The following is an 18,033-nucleotide window of genomic DNA, read 5'->3' as shown; positions in this document are numbered from 1 at the left end:
AATGTAAAGTTTAATAATGAAAGTTCTATAAAGATGAGTTATTGTACGTCGGTATTTGTTTCTATAATGACTATTAATTTGAAATCGTTAATATATGCATGTGTGTACATTTTCGCCAACATTTATAGAAACCAGCAATAACAGCGACAAATGGCACCACCGCCGCGAATAATACTTTCTGCATTATACTTAGCCTTCCTTGGACATCTATGGTATATATAGAGTAATAGAGTTCCCTGCACCATAGTTACTAATCTTTATATGTGGCACTTTTAGATAGATTATGAGTGTTGAAAACTTTTCTACAAGGGGAACTTGGCATCTATATAGACCAATAGATGAAATATTTACATTATTTAACACAGATCATTTTATGAATTTTACATTAACTTGTAATCAGTTAAAGTACCTGAACAATGAGAACCAGTTATGTAATTTTGCAGGTGATTAATTCCCACATGCATGGCTCCTATCGTTCTGTTTAACAGCCATTCTTGACGGTGAATCTCTAGTGTTGAGGACGTAAAATAATCCATTCCATTTTCGCCAACATAGAGTGACGTCATAATGGTCACGTTCTTGATGTCAGTTTTGCCACACTCTATAGACTTTACTTTGCTTGGTTTATAATGTTAAGATTTTAAGTTTAACAGGAAAGCTATACTTAGAAAGGAAATTGAATTTTATAAGCATGTCATGGGAAACTCATCTATTCAGGGAGATTTGATACGAAAACGAAATGTTATGATAAAGAGTACAAGTAACCATGTCCGCCCTGTTCCATCGCGGTTGTGTGTGACTTTTGGTATATGGAGGCATCGGGATTTACATCATAACATCTACTTAGTTATTGTTAATTCTTTTCTTCAATTTATTCAACTGTTACGTTGCTATGTTCATAGGTTCAGGTGTACGTTAAAGAGATGATAGTAGTTTATCGGCGGTGTACGTTAACAAAGATGTTAATATTGTATCGTTGGTGTACGTAAAAACATGTTAATAGTGTAACGTTGGTGTACGTTATATATTAATAGTCGATATTATCGCTGTTGAATTGTGTCGTCATCAGACGAAGTATTGTATTCTGATGAGTTTATTTAATTAGTTTAAAGGTGCTATGCATAACGCTGCACGATTTACATATAACAGAAACGATAAACATCTATATAAATTTTATTGGAAAACAATATATCAACAAATAACAATAATAATGTACGAGTATGATATTATCTACAGAGGATGGTTATTGTAATAGAGATGTGTTTTTTGTATTATTTCTTTCCAAGAATTGCAGATCCGTGAAACCTTCGGGGAAGAAGTACATGGTCAATGATATGGACAACACCATTGGTGGCGGAGATATCAGCCTTGATTACATTTCCGTTGTTGACTTGGACGGAGTCTCCTGAAACATAAGTTTAAAACGTTAACACATTTTAATTTCTTTAAAATTATGATTTTATAATATTGACATCAATCAGGGACTTCTGAGCCAAAGAAAATGATCTAAATTAAAAGGAAATGAAATTAGAAATTGTTCTCAGCAGGATTTAACCCTTTGATATTATTTTGCAATCATTCTCTCTCTATCACGGCAGCAGAAAGATCGAGTCTTGTAGTATTTGGAGGAGGGGTTAGGTTCGAAAACCCTTGTGGTACGCCTGTCTTAATATATGTTCTAAAAATCGTCTGTTAGGAATGCATAGATACCAAACAATATTAAACGATATTTGAAATAATGAAAACGTACCTGATACACGGATCCTGATGATGTCGTGTTGAGTATCAAGTGTCCTTACGTGTTCCCTGTTGTACAGACCGGCGGAATATTCTGTGTGTGGAACCACGTGATATTCCAGAATTTCTGAAGATAAAAAGGTGGTATTTAAATGTGCGATATACATGTGCTCTATTTATAGCAAACCGGAGAAAAACAAATGACATTGATGAATGCTGATTACAATAATGTATATGCAAATTGCTATTGAAAAATGATTTTCAAATTCATTAAATAAATATTAATCAAATCATCTTAATATTAATAGTAATGCAAACTAAATACAGGCTCAATGATCATTACCTATTAGAAGTTGTGGGTCATTGGCCAGATGGTCCAATACTCCAGATCCAAGTCGGGCAAAAGCATCATTGGTTGGGGCGAATACAGTCAAACCGTCACCTATTGAAAATAATGATAAAATAATGATAACAATAATCCACACCGTCCTGTGGAGCTATTTGGTAGGTTTAAAGTGTTATTGTCCGTGTTGATGCAGCGTACACTAACATGCGTTACACCTCTATTAAAGATGCTGCTAAATTAGTTTATCAAATGCTTCCGTAATAAAAAGGTTTTAAACGATAATTGTGTCTAGCAGAATATCACGGTTAATATATTAAACATGAATGGTGCAATATGAATATGTAAAATATACCTTGTAGGGCTGATACAAGGTTTGCTGATTTGACCTTAGATAACAAGGTGGATAACTCTGAGTTACCAGAGACGAGATCGACAATACTGCCCTCTGGTGGGAGCATTACAGAATCAAGGATATGGACATATCCATTGCTAGCCTGGAGGTCGAAACGGGAAATTGTGGATCCTTCAGCGGTTACTTTCTATACATAAGAAAATAAACAATTAATACATCCACATTATGTATCATATTATTCAAATATTTTCCTATCGTGTTCAAAGTTCACTTTGACGAAAATATTATCTTGTAGATGCTCTTGTAAGGAAAACCCGTGTGAATTTGGATAATCGTTAAAGAGACAATTCAGTCTAAGAGTACATTAAAAAGTACACATATTTCGGAAACAAACCAGTTCTAATAGAAATTAGATTAGTTGGTTTTACTGTGATATGCCAGAAAACCCACTGTAGCGAAATGAATGTGAAATGCTTAAACTCGCTTAATGTCCGCCATTACACATAGTGGTCGGATGTCTTGTATGCTGAACCCTGGCCCTAACCAGGATTATAAAGAAATGTTTTGCACGTTCTTGTCTAAAAATGGTCCCCAGTGGTTATGTATTGCATTTGTTAAACGTGCGTGACTGAAGCTCGGGTATGGGTACAGCGTACTTGTTGTACTAGCTTAGACGTACTGATCAATAATTCGGATTTTCAACAGTATTAATCAAAATACTTAACATTGTCGTGAAATTTGTCAATAATTCTTGCTTTATGTTTCGTCAGGAATGAAGAACAATGCATTTATGTCATATTTTGTTTCGTGGTTATGTAACAGAATTAGCCTAGCTGAAATGTCATTTAATAGAATTGAGTTTACAAATTAACAATGCTCCGGCTAGTAATGACAAACTCATCTGCTTTTTAATAACATCAAAGACAATATATATGTATATTTTTTTTATAATTACCACATAAAATAACAAAGCAGAGGTGAAGTTATATCGATATAAATGACACGTGAAACGTGACAATTATGACGTGGATATGTCACCTAAGCACCGTCTAAATCGCTGTTTTGTTCTTTGAATTAACCCGTCATTGATTAATGGTTTTCTTTGTTTAATCTCAACAACTTTAAAGTAAAGACCCAAAAAATGATTAATATAATCAATAACCTATATCTCTATTTTATAAAATATATGGTTCATAGATGCTAGAAGTATGGAGACAATTAATTAATTATAAACTAGCGCACATTATGCATATCTATATACAAAATTTCATAAAAAGATACTTTGATGACTAAATATCAACTGAATAAACATCTGATGACTTACATGATTATGGTTGTAGATATTAAGACGGATTTTCTTGCCTGCCAGGGTATCCAGTTGGGCCTCGTTAGAAGCATCCTGTTTTCGGACTGATCCCGAGACCACGTGATATTTCAAAACATTGGCGAGAGCATTCACGTCGCTGCCTAGGGTGGTCATAAGGCTAGCGGGCAGCTTAGCAAAGGCAGCATTGGAGGGGGCGAATATGGTGAAGTTTCCTGTTAATGCAAAGTACATCGTTTGCAAACTATAGCATTTTATGTTGAGAGACACTTTTATGAATTTCTTTGTCCAAATGTTGTGCCCATCGAATAGAATTGTCAAAGTGTTATTATGACATTGAAAATTATTACAATTTTAATAAACTATTTAGAATGAAATTCATATGACGGAAAAATATCTCTGAAACCACTGACCTTGAGTGAGAGCATCAGCCAGACCAGCTTTCTGCACCAGACTGACCAGAGTGGACTCTCCGTCCGATTGTAAAACTTCTACTAAGTTACCGCCAAATACGGCATGTAAAGCCAGGGTGAAGCAAAGTACACGAATCATTGTGTGTTTGGAGTGAGGATCAGCGATTGTTTCGTCTGGAGTTTGCTGGAGGCGACTGGTGCTTTCGAAAACCCTCAGCTCTTATTTATACCATTGTTGATTCATGAAATGGTGATATAACATTCCAGTATTTTAGCCCGTGTAAAGTAAACGTGACTGTTATCAGCGTAGTGGATGTCTTCTACACATGGGACAGAACGAATTCTCATTGATTATGCGGTGTATATTGAATGTTTAAGATAACCCGAGGTCACAAATGATATATTCCACAGGTTTATTCTTCAACAAAGCCAGACACATGTCTTAAAATCAAGTTTTAATGACATTTTATTGATAGCGCTATTTTGTCGATTTTAATAAATTGCGTAACATTTTTCATACGTATTTATCTTACTTATTTGTTTATTGCTAAAATCCAAGGACTACATCCCTTGTGTCATACGATGTGCTTTAATTAATGTTTTTCACAAGTTTTGTTAAACGTTTGTCCGTTCAATTAACTTAACTTCGGGTTTTGTAATTGTGTCACGGATAATTTTGTTGAGTAAAAGAATACGACGACTCAACTGCTTCTAGGTATTTTTTATATAAAGTAGTTATATCTTCTTGTTGCATATTTGTATGAATGTTTAATTATTAACTATTTTTTGTCTTATGCACGTAACATTAACCCTGCAGGTATGGCGTAAGAATTGTTGCTGCCGCCCCCGGGGAATTATCGTAAAAGGCGACTAAATCTAGCATCTTAACATTTCTCTACTTCCTGTTTGACATTCTGCTTCCTAACGTCTCCCAAATTCAAACTACATTTTAATGACATTATTCGGATATTTTATCGCGAACGTCTAGACAAATCGATTAGGTATAAATTCAAACTGGACCAAAATTCATTAGCTTATAAAACAGACTAAACTTTTTCTTCGTTACAATTGCATCTGAAGCAAATGTACTAAAACACTATACAATGTAGTTTTAAACTATTTGCGTAAAAAGATAACGACACGTTTTATATAGTTACTAGGCAGTTCTTTTTACCCTTTAGTGAAAAATTATGTCGCTGGAATATTAATAACACATATTACGAATGTAAGGGAAAATTCAACTGTTTACATCTTATTGTCATAAACGTCTCCAAAATTCAAACTACATTTTAATAACATTATTCGGATATTTAATCGCGAACGTCTAGACAAATCGATTAGGTATAAATTCAAACTGGACCAAAATCCATTAGCTTATAAAACAGACTAAACTTTTTCTTCGTTACAATTGCATTCTGAAGCAAATGTTCTAAAACACTATACAATGTAGTTTTAAACTATTGCGTAAAAAGATAACGACACGTTTTATATAGTTACTAGGCAGTTCGTTTTTACCCCTTAGTGAAAATTTATATCGCTGGAATATTAATAACACATATATACGAATGTAAGGGAAAATTCAACTGTTTACATCTTATTGTCATAAACGTCACCAGTTTGTAATGATTTTGTTGTTTTTTTTCCCTTTAAAGAATTATTTTATCTACTCGGAATTAATTTACATAGACATTCATTGACAATTTTTTTTCTGTTTGAGTAGTGGATGACCACGCACGACTGGAATCTTGACATTCTGGACATTTGGTTCTATTCTTTAATCACATGTCCACGTGCTGCTATATATATTATGTGTCTTCGTGTTTATCTACCGATTACGTATAGCGTATACCTGTAAAGTTTACACACGTCTTGAATTATCACGTGTTGGTCAACGACCATAGGTCACCATATAGGATACCGGTCAGATGTCCAGTCAGAATTCCTTCGTAACTACTCAAACAAACACAAAAGAGTGGCCGTAAATTTCTCTGTAAATTAGCTCTCAATACGTAAAACAAGTTTTGAAAAGAAAAAAAGAAACTGGTGACAGATTGATGAATTTAGATAAAAAGATGTAAAAAAATGGTCATAAATTTCCTATGTAAATTAACTCTGATACATAAAGCCATTCATTAAAAAAGAAACTGGTTACAAATTGATGAATTTAGATATAAATAGTGTAATTTTCACAGTTGAATAGTTTATATGCAAATATTCCAGCGATATATCAATCCAGGAAAAACAGAATATGCTGGCAATAACAAATTATTATGAAACGTCTTGTAATCTTTTTACTTGATGGTTTAAATCTATAATGTTTTATTACACATGTTCTTACTCAAATGGGAATTCAGGAACAAATTTAGTATTTTTATATCACCCAATATAAATGGGTCCAGTTTTGAATTTAAACACCATTGATTGGTCTAGAGATTCTGCAAAACTATTCCAATAAATGTAATCAGGTAAAATAAAGGAGCAAGCGTTCATAGCTAATTAATGGAAACCCCATATAGTTTAAGGTTTTAGACCCTGTTTAAACTAGTGATATTTTCTATGCAAATATATTCCTTCTTAATTGTACTAAACATAATTTTAAGGATTGGATTGGTCAATTTTGTTGCTTGCATTTGACTGATGAAGAAAAGTTAATCTCGTGCAAAATGAAGTGAACTGCGAAGCAGTTCATGTAACATTTGCAAGAGATTAACTTTCTTCATCAGTCAATGCAAGCAACAAAATTGATAATCAATCCTTATATTTACGTTAACCAATTTAAATATCCCGCTTTTGAAAAAAGTCAAATTATACGTATTCGGTATAAGATTAATATACAATTTGCAACATTGTACCAGTTATCGTACATGTATGTACAGCTACGGAACAGCCGCCAGTCAGTTCTTTTCGTCACCAAGGCAACATAAAATGTAGTTCCGAAAATAACTTCATTCTTTGCGCGTTGTTACAATTAAAAACGGCGATTTTGAAATATTGTTTTTATGTACAGGAATTAATTGCTTAAATTGTATCATAAAAACATGATCATGTAGCTTCAAATAAAAAAATACTGCGCAGTACTAGCAGTGCAGTCAACGTGTAATCCGGTTGCTCGATTTAGCAGGGGTCCGGTTTTGAAGAAAATGACGATTGTGGTGAAAATGCTGAATAGTTGGTATCTAAACATAATCAAATCTTTTAAAAATCAATTGCGATTGTTATGGAATGTACCTGAATGTTGTATTTCCGTCTGGGTAATTGTTTGTAGCTGGCAGTTAAATGTTTATTAACTAAACCTGTTGTGAAATCCAACCCCTGTGTCTATGGTATGCGATGCAGTCCAAGAACCATGCTTCAGGGGCTCAATAAAACGTGTTAGAATGTGGGATTTAGTCGCAGATCACTGGAAGACTTGTGTGTTATTCTTGAAATGTGATAACTTCTCTGTCAACTGGAGTTTTAGGATTAAAATTCTGTATAAAGTAAGTAGAGAAACATTGATTTGAAATGTTGGTGGTTTCCATCGACCCTCGAATGCCGTGGGTTTTGACACTCGCAGAATCATTTCGTTAGGCTTATGTCACTGAAATCAGCCTGTTTGGTATTTGAGCGTATTTTTATGGAATCTATCGTTTCTAAGCTTACATGTATGTCACCGTTTCACATATAGATCTATATATTGTACACATTATCCTAACTATTTGCGTTCGATTATGCCTACTTCGATGAGTGATGAACATCGCTGCGCTCAGTAGCCTATGTTCAGCATTTTCCGGGGCTTGAGCCTAAGTCATCGTTTCTTCAAAATACGTGTAAAATATCTGTAATATCATATTACTAACAATTTCTAATATCACTTTATCAAACATTTCTGTCTGTGTTTCTAAATGTACAGCGATAGGCCACATCCCAGAAAGTTCATTCAAAACTGAAGCGGCGTAAAACTAGGTTAAAATGTAAACAATGTCAAAATGTATTCTCACGCCGGTCAGAGGTCAGCGCGTGACCAAGCATCTTCATTGGGAAATGAAGTGATCGGAGTTTACTAGTTTCATTGAGGCGGAGCGAAGTGAAAATGTAAATATAAGTTAATGTAAACATCAGGCCTAACCTTAGGTTTTAGTGTTGACTCGTAAGTGTTGTGTTATTTATAAGGTTTAACAGAATTAAATAAGATAAAATTTAAATAATGACATCAAGAAGACCGGAGCTATATATGTTTCAAATTTAAAAAGTAAAAATGTTAAACAATATCACAATGTATATTTATCAATTTAATTACAGTGTATGGCACTCGCACAACAATCAATTGTTTAATACCGAGATAAAGATTAATTCAATATCTTTTAGAAACGAAAAAGTCATGCAAATTATTTTGATTGACAAAATAGCAATATGAATACTTTCAAGATACATGATATGTATAAGTGATAAAAGTATATATGAAAGATATACCATTAATCTAAAAGGTTCAATACACCACGTAAGCGATGTGTAGAAGACATCCACTGCGCTGATAACAGTCACGTTTACTTTACACGAGCCAAAATACTGGCGTGCTACATCACCACTTTATGAAACAAAATCACGAATCCACAATGGTATAAATAAAAGCTGAATGTTATCGAAAGCACCAGTCGCCTCCAGAACTCCAGACGAAACAGTCGCTGAGCCTCACTCCAAACACACAATGATTCGTGTACTTTGCTTCACCCTGGCTCTACATGCCGTATTGGGCGGTAACCTAGTAGAAGTTTTACAATCGGCCGGGGAGTCCACTCTGATCAGTCTGGTACAGAAAGCTGGTCTGGCTGATGCTCTTACTCAAGGTCAGTGAATTCGTATCAAGGTCAACTTTTTTTCAATAATGTGGCCAGCACATTTCTTAGAGATGTTTTTTCCCTTTATATCAAATTCATTCTTTATAGTTTATTAACATTGTAATTATTTTCGATGTCATTATAACACGTATAATAATTACAAGATTGGAAAACAATATACCTACACTTACTTTATTTTCACATTTCAAAAACGATGTATTTTGCTTGGCAGGAACGTTCACCATTTTCGCCCCCTCCAATGCTGCCTTTGCTAAGCTGCCCGCTAGCCTTATGGCCACCCTAGGCAGCGACGTGAATGCTCTCGCCAATGTTTTGAAATACCACGTGGTCTCAGGATCAGTCCGAAAACAGGATGCTTCTAACGAGGCCCAACTGGATACCCTAGCTGGCAAGAAAATTCGTCTTAATATCTACAACCATACTCATGTAAGTCAGGCGCAGATAACTAGTTTTTCTGTTGATATTTAAGTATCTTTTTTATGAAATACGTGCCAAGACATAGCTAACAATCTTCATAACGCGCGTTAGCTTTACTCAGTTTTGGGATTTTTACTTTTAGTTGTTGTGATAAGATCACGAAAACCGTTGATCAACGGCGGTTTAATCCAGAGAATAGAAAAACTATTGAGACGACGATTAGTTGACATTTACACGTGAATATTAATAACGTCATAATAGTCACATTTTGTATGTCAATTACATCCCTTCGCCTCTTACTGTCTTTGGTGTTATATAGTATAGATAAAACAGCATAAAAGTGTGTCGTTATTAGCTGAAACATTGTTATTTTAAACAACCTTTGTTCTTTTAAAAAATTATCTAACGTCACATGGGTTTTCTAATAAGTGTATAGAGATAATATTTTAATCAAAGTTAACTTTGAATATGTTAAGAAATTATCCGTATTATGAGATAAATAATGTGAAGGTATTATCTAACATTTTTTTCGTCTTGTGTTTAGAAAGTAACCGCTGAGGGATCAACAATTACACGTTTTGACCTCCAGGCTAGCAATGGATATGTTCATATCCTTGATACTGTAATGCTCCCACCAGAAGGCAGCATTGTCGATCTCGTCGCCGGTAACTCAGAGTTATCAACCCTGTTATCGAAGGTCAAAACAGCAAACCTTGTATCAGCCCTACAAGGTAAGTGTTAGGCGTGCAATTCTGCAGTGCATATTTTAACCTTTAAAACGATTTAATAAACCTTATTTTTTTCATGGCAGTATATTTTTAATCATTATCTTCAACGAATTTAACAGCATCTTCACATCAATACTAAAACTAACAATTCAATCGATGATTCTCGCATTTTGCACAAAATGAATAATGAAATTCTAAATCTACTAAACGGCTCCGCAAAACAGACATGATTAAAATTGTAATCAATAACTTGTTTTTCCTGTCGTCTACACTAGGTGACGGTCTGACTGTATTCGCCCCAACCAATGATGCTTTTGCCCGACTTGGATCAGGCGTATTGGACCATCTGGCCAATAACCCAAACCTTCTAAAAGGTAATTATCATTGAACCTGGATTTAATTTGCATTAATATTAATGTTAATTTGGTTTGATTAATATTTATTGATTAAATTTGAAAATGTTACCATTATTTTCAATAACAATTCGCATATACATTATTGACATCGGCATTAAACAATGTAATTTTGTTTTTGCTCCCTTTTGAATCAATCGAGCACATTTAAAAAGCACCCCCCTTTATCTTCAGAAATTCTGGAATATCACGTGGTTCCACATACAGAATACTCCGCCGGTCTGTACAACAGGGAACACGTAAGGACAATTGACACGCACCATGACATCATCAGGGTTCACGTATCAGGTATGTTATCATTATTTCAATTATCATTGAACATAATTGTTTAATAAGTACATATGTTAAGGCAGACGTACCACAAGGCTTTAACCTTGATCCAAAGTTTTTCACCCGACCTCCAAATGCTACAGGGCTCGACCTTCCTGCTGCCATGACAGAGAGAGAATGACTGCAAAAATAACATTAAAGGATTGAATCCTGCTGAGCAAAAATTTTATTTTCATTTCTTTTGAATTTAGATAATTTTCTATTTTCAGTGTTGTTTTTTTAATTCACAACTTACGTTAAAATAAATTTGCATCATTACCTCTTCCTTTTTTAAATTATTTCTTTGTGGCAATATGATGATAAAATGTGAGTCCCTGATTGATTTAATAACCAATATCATTAAATTACAACCTAAACGAAATTAAGATTTGTAAACATTTTAAACTTGTGTTACAGGAGACTCCGTCAAAATCAACAATGGAAACGTAATCAAGGCTGATATTTCCGCCACCAATGGTGTCGTCCATATAATTGACCATGTACTTCTGCCTCGAAGGTTTCAAGGCTCTGCCATTCTCGGAAAGTAATTAAACAAACAACATCTCTATTACAATTACCATCCTCTGTAGATAATATCATACTCGTACATTATTATTGTTATTTGTTGATATATTGTTTTCCAATAAAATTTACGAATAGTTTTTTAGCGTCTCTGTTATATATATAAATCGTGTAGCGTTATGCAAAGCAAAAAAGGTGTCACCTCTTATCTTATATAATAAACTCATCTTTGAAATCAGAATACAATACTTCGTGTGATGAAACAATTAAACATCGATAATATCGACCGTTAACATATACCTTGCACCAAAGATAAACTATTAAGATCTTTTTAACGTATACCAACGATCCATGAACATAGCAAGGTTGCAGTTAAAACAGAATAACTAAGTATTTGTAAGATTTATGCCGATACCGCCATATACCAAAATAACACATATACCACGACAGGACGGACATGGTTACTAGTGCTATATGCCCCCCTCCTCTCCACAAACATTTCAGAGTAGTAGGCAAGATTAATAATATAAATAACGTGGACACACGGAAAATCGGTATTTAGCAACGAAATTCATTTACTTACAGTTAATAACAGCTGCATGAGCTGTATAACGTTTATAAGTAAATACCGGTATATCAAAACATCTATGTGTAATATGTATTATCTGAAAATATAGTAAACTGGGTATAACAAACTGTATTTATCTAACGCTCTTTCATTTTGATTCACTCATCCGCTTCCACTGCATGGCCTCACAAAGACGATGCTTCAGTATACTACTTTTTCAGCTTTTGACGCTTTTGACCGTCCCAGGACATACAGTAAAACCCCTATAACTCGAACAGCAGGGGACCAGATCAATAATTCGAGGAATACAGGGTATTCGACTCATCCGAGGTTGGTCATGATCGACCGTTGACAGTCAAAATGTCCGGTCTCCCTGACAAATAATACATTTGCAATGACATTTTAATTACCGTAATTTCAGCATTTTGATTTTTTTTATGAAAGTGTTATTTGATAGCAATATCAAGTTGAAAAAAAAGTATTACACAAAATGAGGGTTTGAAAATACTGACGACAAAGTAAATCAAATGTACCATATTGGCTAAAACAGACAATGCGTACAATTTCGATGATTTAATTAACAAAAACTATTTAACACATTTACAAAATAAATACACACTATAAAGTTATTAACCAGCATAGTTACGAACAAACATTGGTACCTATGTCTATCTTGTAAAAGCGTTAGGTTACATGTGTTCACGAGGAAAGTTACGAAAATACAATATGCGGGAAAAGATATGGAACGCACTGATAAAAACGAACACGGGTCAATGTGATTTGTACTTATCAAATTTTGGTATCGCTTATATCTTTTGGAGAAAAAAAACAACACAGAAATTAAAAAAAAAATATTAAACTTATACAGGAAGTTGGACGTCAGCGATTTCTTCCGACTCTTTTATTATTTCACAATGCGTACTTTCTATTAACACAAATCAACATCTTCCGTATTTTCGTATTTAAGCGAAGATTATTATGAGAGAGAGAGAGATTATTTTAATACCCTTTTCTGAAATTTTAAATAAAATTTTCATCAAACAACGACTGGCGATCGTGAAGGTAGGTAATACTGACAAGCGTTAATCCTTAATTAGCGAAAGGCTTGATACGACACCTGTATAAACACAGGTCGTGAGCTATAATCCGTGACGGTCGGCTGCATCAGGTGTGACACAGGTAAACAATTATCAAGGGCCGAATACCTGTTCGACGAATGCATGGTTACATACTATGTAATTTGCTCTAACGGGGATATATTATCTGTTCGAGGAATAAGGGGTATTCGACGAATAGCTGTTCGAGCTATCCGGGGTTTTGTTACATAGATTATATAGGAACACGGTCGGGAATTCGAGGAATCCGGGTTCGAGTTAGAGGGGTTTTACTGTAGATATAGATTAACAGAGAACGGACAATTTGATATGATAATAACAAGTACCACCAAAACCACTATCGGAGTTGAACTATAGTCTGAGCTGATAGCTATAGGTGGTCAACGACGTTGACGACCACACGATGTCAACAGATATTCGGAGACAGAAAAGTACTTTACGCGTCCATCTTGGTAACAGACAGCATGGGGTGCAGTGATCCATTCAACACCACATTCCATGGTTCATTGGATTACAGTACAGGTAACAGGTCAGAATATTTCTGGCATACTTTTAGGCCCATCAATAATATTGCAATACTGAAATAACACAGTAATCAAGTTATCAAAACAAACTATACAAACAGAAAATGTAGACAGACTGCATACACAGGCGAAAATGTCAATTTCAGAGTTCCAACAGCACTAAGTTTCTTGACGGCAAACATGTCAAAAGTAAATTGTATTATAAAAGAATTAAGATAGACTCTATCATTCGATTCTTACAGCGCTTACCAATTGTAGGTTGTCTGATATTATTTTCTCTAACCAATGCATGTCATATATGACAATCAATACTTAGTTTACATTTTTTGTAAAAGGGTTTTAAAAGTTTTTTAATCACTAAATTACGCTTATTTATATCCGCGTTCCGAAATCATAATTTTCGCATTGCGCTTAAATGCGTACGTTTATGGTAGTATATTGAACTATATATTTTCGATGTATAATTTTTTAAATAAAAAATCATATCCCTTTAAAAAAGACTAGTTTAATGTTTAGAGCTAAAACTTTATCGATGGACTGAAGGAGGTCCAATAGTGGCTAAATATATATTCCAATTCCATAGAAATGATTTTGCTTTTACTTTGAATTTATTTTGGCCTTTTTTCGGATTATTGATATCCTAGCTTTATACCGTTTTTACCTCACCAAAACTTGTTTGGTTTGTAAATCATTCATTTAACGCATATAGACTCTCCTGCAGATCATAAGTAGATTATAAATGATCAGATAAAGATACTAATTTATGATTCATAATTTCAAATCTGTAAATATCCTAATTTAATCCACACAAAAATTTTGCGGCCAGTCATTTACGAAGTTTTAGACAGACAGTCGTCTACAATATTTTGTATTTTAGCAGCCCCCACATATATATGTCACCGTTCTAATTTTATATAAATATTTTGCGAAATATAAAAAACAAGTTCATACAAAATATGTGTCTTTATTAAATTTCGATATCACTCTCCTATTAAACATATATTGGTCATAAGCGTTTGGGAAACGATAACACAATGATTATACCAAGACAAGTAATTCTTAGTCTACACAAACACGTATTTAACAGTACTTGAATAAGAAACACAAATAAATACTAATGAACATTCATATAAAGATCATTTTATTGGAACATAACAGACATTAAGATAATGACAGCATGGTTAGGGTATCCTTACATGACCATAGCTGTTAATAGGACGTTAATAAATCAAACAAACAAATTTTATCAGGAAGTCATTTGTCCAACTCAGTAACTTTTGAGTCTCTCGCCTTTTACATGTTTCTTTGCCATGGCTGTTTTCTGCCGTTCTTTTGGTACAGTAAGAATATAAAAGTGACTGTTTACATAAATACTGCTTTCACACGTTTGTGTACCATGCTTTCATATGTTTTTTTTTATATCATTTATGGTAACAAAGATGTGAAAAAAACTAATACCATATTATAAAGCGTTACATTTTTCATATCTTTTTCCCAGGCTCTTGTCGGCCATCCTAGATAAATGTGTATTACAATAATACTGAAGTATATTTTTCCGATGTAACGCGAAGCTATTAATATATGACATGTACATGCGTAGTCAATTATGAGTCGTCTCAATTATAGTTAACATTTAGACTTAACAAGGAGTTCAACTTTCTGGTAAATATTGTCAGAAAAATACGACGAAATCGTGAATAATTTTAATAAAAGATCGCACAAACGTGGTCTTGACAAAGTGAATAATAATAGTGGGGTATTATTATCAGGAAATAGATACCACATTAACTTTCACCAAGAAGAAATACTAATAGTATCGATGAAATATATCACGTGAATACGATCAAGATTATCACATCTGATCTACAACTAGGAACCCCATATTTGAAAACAACATAACAGTGTTTATTACCTTTAGAGGATATACTTAATATATGTATATGTGTAAGAAGTGACCAGCAACACATTCAAGAAAATGAGAATAAGACAACACGAAACACGGAAAGGAACAATGTTATGTATCGTGGTAGTTGTAATTATGTCACAGGTAGACTTAAGCTATCCGCAGCACGTCTTTCCCGAACATACAAGAAGACAGTGTAGCGCCATAAAGAAATCGGACATCACGGAGTTTATAATGCCGGGGATACTCCTCAAGGAAGACCTGGCGGAGCTCCGTCGACGTCAGCAGGAGATGTTGGACGCAATAAGAGGTAATGGCGTTTTTTCGGATGATTGTACAATGGATCAGATTATTTAATTGTCAAAGATTTAACAATTAATGCGTCAAGAAATGTTAATTAAGATATCAATTCTTTCTCCGCCACAATCAAATATATACATTTAGTGTTCTATAATTCTCTCAGGTAAGCGTAAGGTCTTTTCAGTCGGCGTTTTCACATTTCTAGTCGTGGTTATAAAAGAGGAGATAGATTCAACAATACAAAGACCAAGGTCAATCTGTTTGAAAATGCAGATCCTTATTATCACAACGTTTGATCCTCTATTGAATGGAATGGTTATAAGAGAAAAACCGACTAAATCATTTAACACCGACCACAGTATTAAAGTTTATTAAAGTTTTGTAATGTATAATTAAAACAAAGGAATATTAGTCAGCTATTGAGTTCTATATTCAAAGTTTACGTTCTCATATAACAATAATTAATTTTTACTTGTTTTCATACCAAATCCAACTCTCTAATTGGCAGTATCTTCATTATTAACCAGCCAATCAGCGGCATGGTAAAAAATTCTATCCTTGTCTATCCTTGTATACACAGGGGCCATTTCGTAGATTTTTTTCATTTAGTTAGTTGTTACTAAAATTAATTGTATTTTAATCAGGTTGAGAACGCGATGAAACAACAACAACACAGAGCTTCATGAAAGGAACGTGTACAAAATGATACAGAAATCACTAGCTGTATAGTTTTATGTTAATCAAATATTTTAATTTTAAATGCATATAATCTGGATTAATATACATTATAATCTATATTAATTGGCATGTGAGGAAAATTAGAGAAAATGCTAGATAATGTAAACTTGTAAAAATATTAGCGGTCATTTTGTTTTAGCACTTCTTAGCGACATAAACCTACATCAACATTATTCGTTTAGGGCGTCACAAGCAGTAATGCAGGAGGAGGTATATCTGATTTAATCTGATCTGAATTGCTGCATGGTTAGTAATACAACTTTTTCCTTGATTGTTTGTATTAGCATGATTGGGGAGGAGGTTATCTGGGGTTCCGTCAGTTACTTTATAGGAGGAACCGACAGGGAGAGGGAAGGTGTTTGGAAATGGATCAGAACTGACGAATTGATTGAATTCAAAGACTTCAAGCCACCAGAACCTAACAATGATAAGTCAGAACATTGTCTGACACTGCTTGGAGAATCGGACTTCGGATGGAATGATGATCAATGCGATAAAAAATTACACGGAATTTGCAAAATCAGGTAAAACATCTATTAGAGTATAATTAAATTTTCAAAATGTTTTTGTAAGTTTATAATTAGATGAATAGATATTAGTATCATTTATCGCCATTCAGTTATATATATGACAACATATTGTTTCAAATTTTACTATCAAGATGTTCAAAAATACTTCAAGTACATAATCTTTATATTTAACGGTCAACTGTCGAAATGCATTGCATTGGAATAGATACTTACACCGAGTTGAATTCGGAAAAAATTCAACGATTAATTTTCAAGGTGGAAAAATAGTGCACTGTAATGTCTCATATTTAGATTAAATTGAAATCTTTACATTACGCTATTGCCATAATTTCCTGCACCATGATTTTCTTTTTTTTTCAGCATTGACTTCAAATTTACGTAGATTTCAGGCCGTGTTGAAAAACAACACTGGAAATGACATTATTAAATTATACTTTTTGAACAAATAACATAGACGATTCAGATGTACACGGATGGTCTGTGCGTGTGTGTTAAAATCTTAAAGGGACAATTCAGTCTAAAAGAACATTAAAATTTGTACAAATATTGAAAAAAACCCAGTTCTAATGGAAATTAGAGCAGTCAGTTTTACTGTGATATGCATGAAAATCCCATGGTTGTGACATGTGTGTAGCTGTTCAAACTCGCTCGCTGTCCGCCATTACACATTGTGGTCGAACTTTTTGTATGCCGAACCCAGTCCCTTGCTCGTAGAGTAATGCAACTTTTGTCTAAAACTGCTAAAATCGCTCTGACAGTAGTGTATTTACCTTATTAGGTGAATTGTCTCGCCTAAAAATCATTTTATCACCTTTTCAGTAGTTATGTAGTTTTTTGTTTAACGTGCATGACTTTGGCTCGGGTATGGGTACAGCGTCCATATTGTACCTGCTAAATCGTATTGATCAACGATTTGATATTTCAACGATATTAATTAAAATACTTAACAATGTCGT

The 18,033-nt window shown here is 33.9% G+C and overlaps 2 protein-coding genes across 2 annotated transcripts in view; one reads left to right on the top strand and one right to left on the bottom strand.

Moving 5' to 3' along the window:
- Positions 1 to 1,160: 1,160 nt before the first annotated feature.
- LOC138317712 (transforming growth factor-beta-induced protein ig-h3-like) lies at positions 1,161 to 4,503 on the bottom strand. Its single transcript, XM_069259569.1, has 6 exons — positions 4,173 to 4,503; positions 3,760 to 3,974; positions 2,436 to 2,622; positions 2,081 to 2,179; positions 1,751 to 1,864; positions 1,161 to 1,405 (listed from the first exon to the last, which is right to left on the bottom strand). The coding sequence occupies exons 1-6, from the start codon at positions 4,309 to 4,311 to the stop codon at positions 1,272 to 1,274; spliced, it is 888 nt and encodes a 295-aa protein (XP_069115670.1). The 5' UTR covers positions 4,312 to 4,503; the 3' UTR covers positions 1,161 to 1,271.
- Positions 4,504 to 8,736: 4,233 nt separating this feature from the next.
- LOC138317716 (transforming growth factor-beta-induced protein ig-h3-like) overlaps positions 8,737 to 18,033 on the top strand; it is a 36,395-nt gene continuing 27,098 nt past the window's right edge. Inside the window, exons 1-2 of the mRNA XM_069259574.1 lie at positions 8,737 to 8,998; positions 9,222 to 9,436. Of these exons, the coding sequence (XP_069115675.1) occupies positions 8,788 to 8,998; positions 9,222 to 9,436 (426 nt within the window). The 5' untranslated portion in view covers positions 8,737 to 8,787. The remainder of the gene's footprint in view (positions 8,999 to 9,221; positions 9,437 to 18,033) is intronic.

Source organism: Argopecten irradians, chromosome 3 (genome assembly GCF_041381155.1).
Source record: "Argopecten irradians isolate NY chromosome 3, Ai_NY, whole genome shotgun sequence".
NCBI classification, from domain to species: Eukaryota; Metazoa; Mollusca; class Bivalvia; order Pectinida; family Pectinidae; genus Argopecten; species Argopecten irradians.
Note: the sequence above shows the minus strand (reverse complement) of the source record. Positions and strands in the feature narration are given on the sequence as shown.

What these genes read in the sequence shown, in the direction of transcription:
- LOC138317712 (XM_069259569.1), bottom strand. Translation starts at nt 4,311, where the DNA reads ATGATTCGTGTACTTTGCTTCACCCTGGCTTTACATGCCGTATTTGGC. An exon ending in ATATCTACAACCATAATCAT is followed by an intron (nt 2,623 to 3,759) that starts GTAAGTCATCAG and finishes TCTTATGTATAG; the next exon opens with AAAGTAACCGCTGAAGGATC. An exon ending in CCTTGTATCAGCCCTACAAG is followed by an intron (nt 2,180 to 2,435) that starts GTATATTTTACA and finishes TATTTTCAATAG; the next exon opens with GTGACGGTTTGACTGTATTC.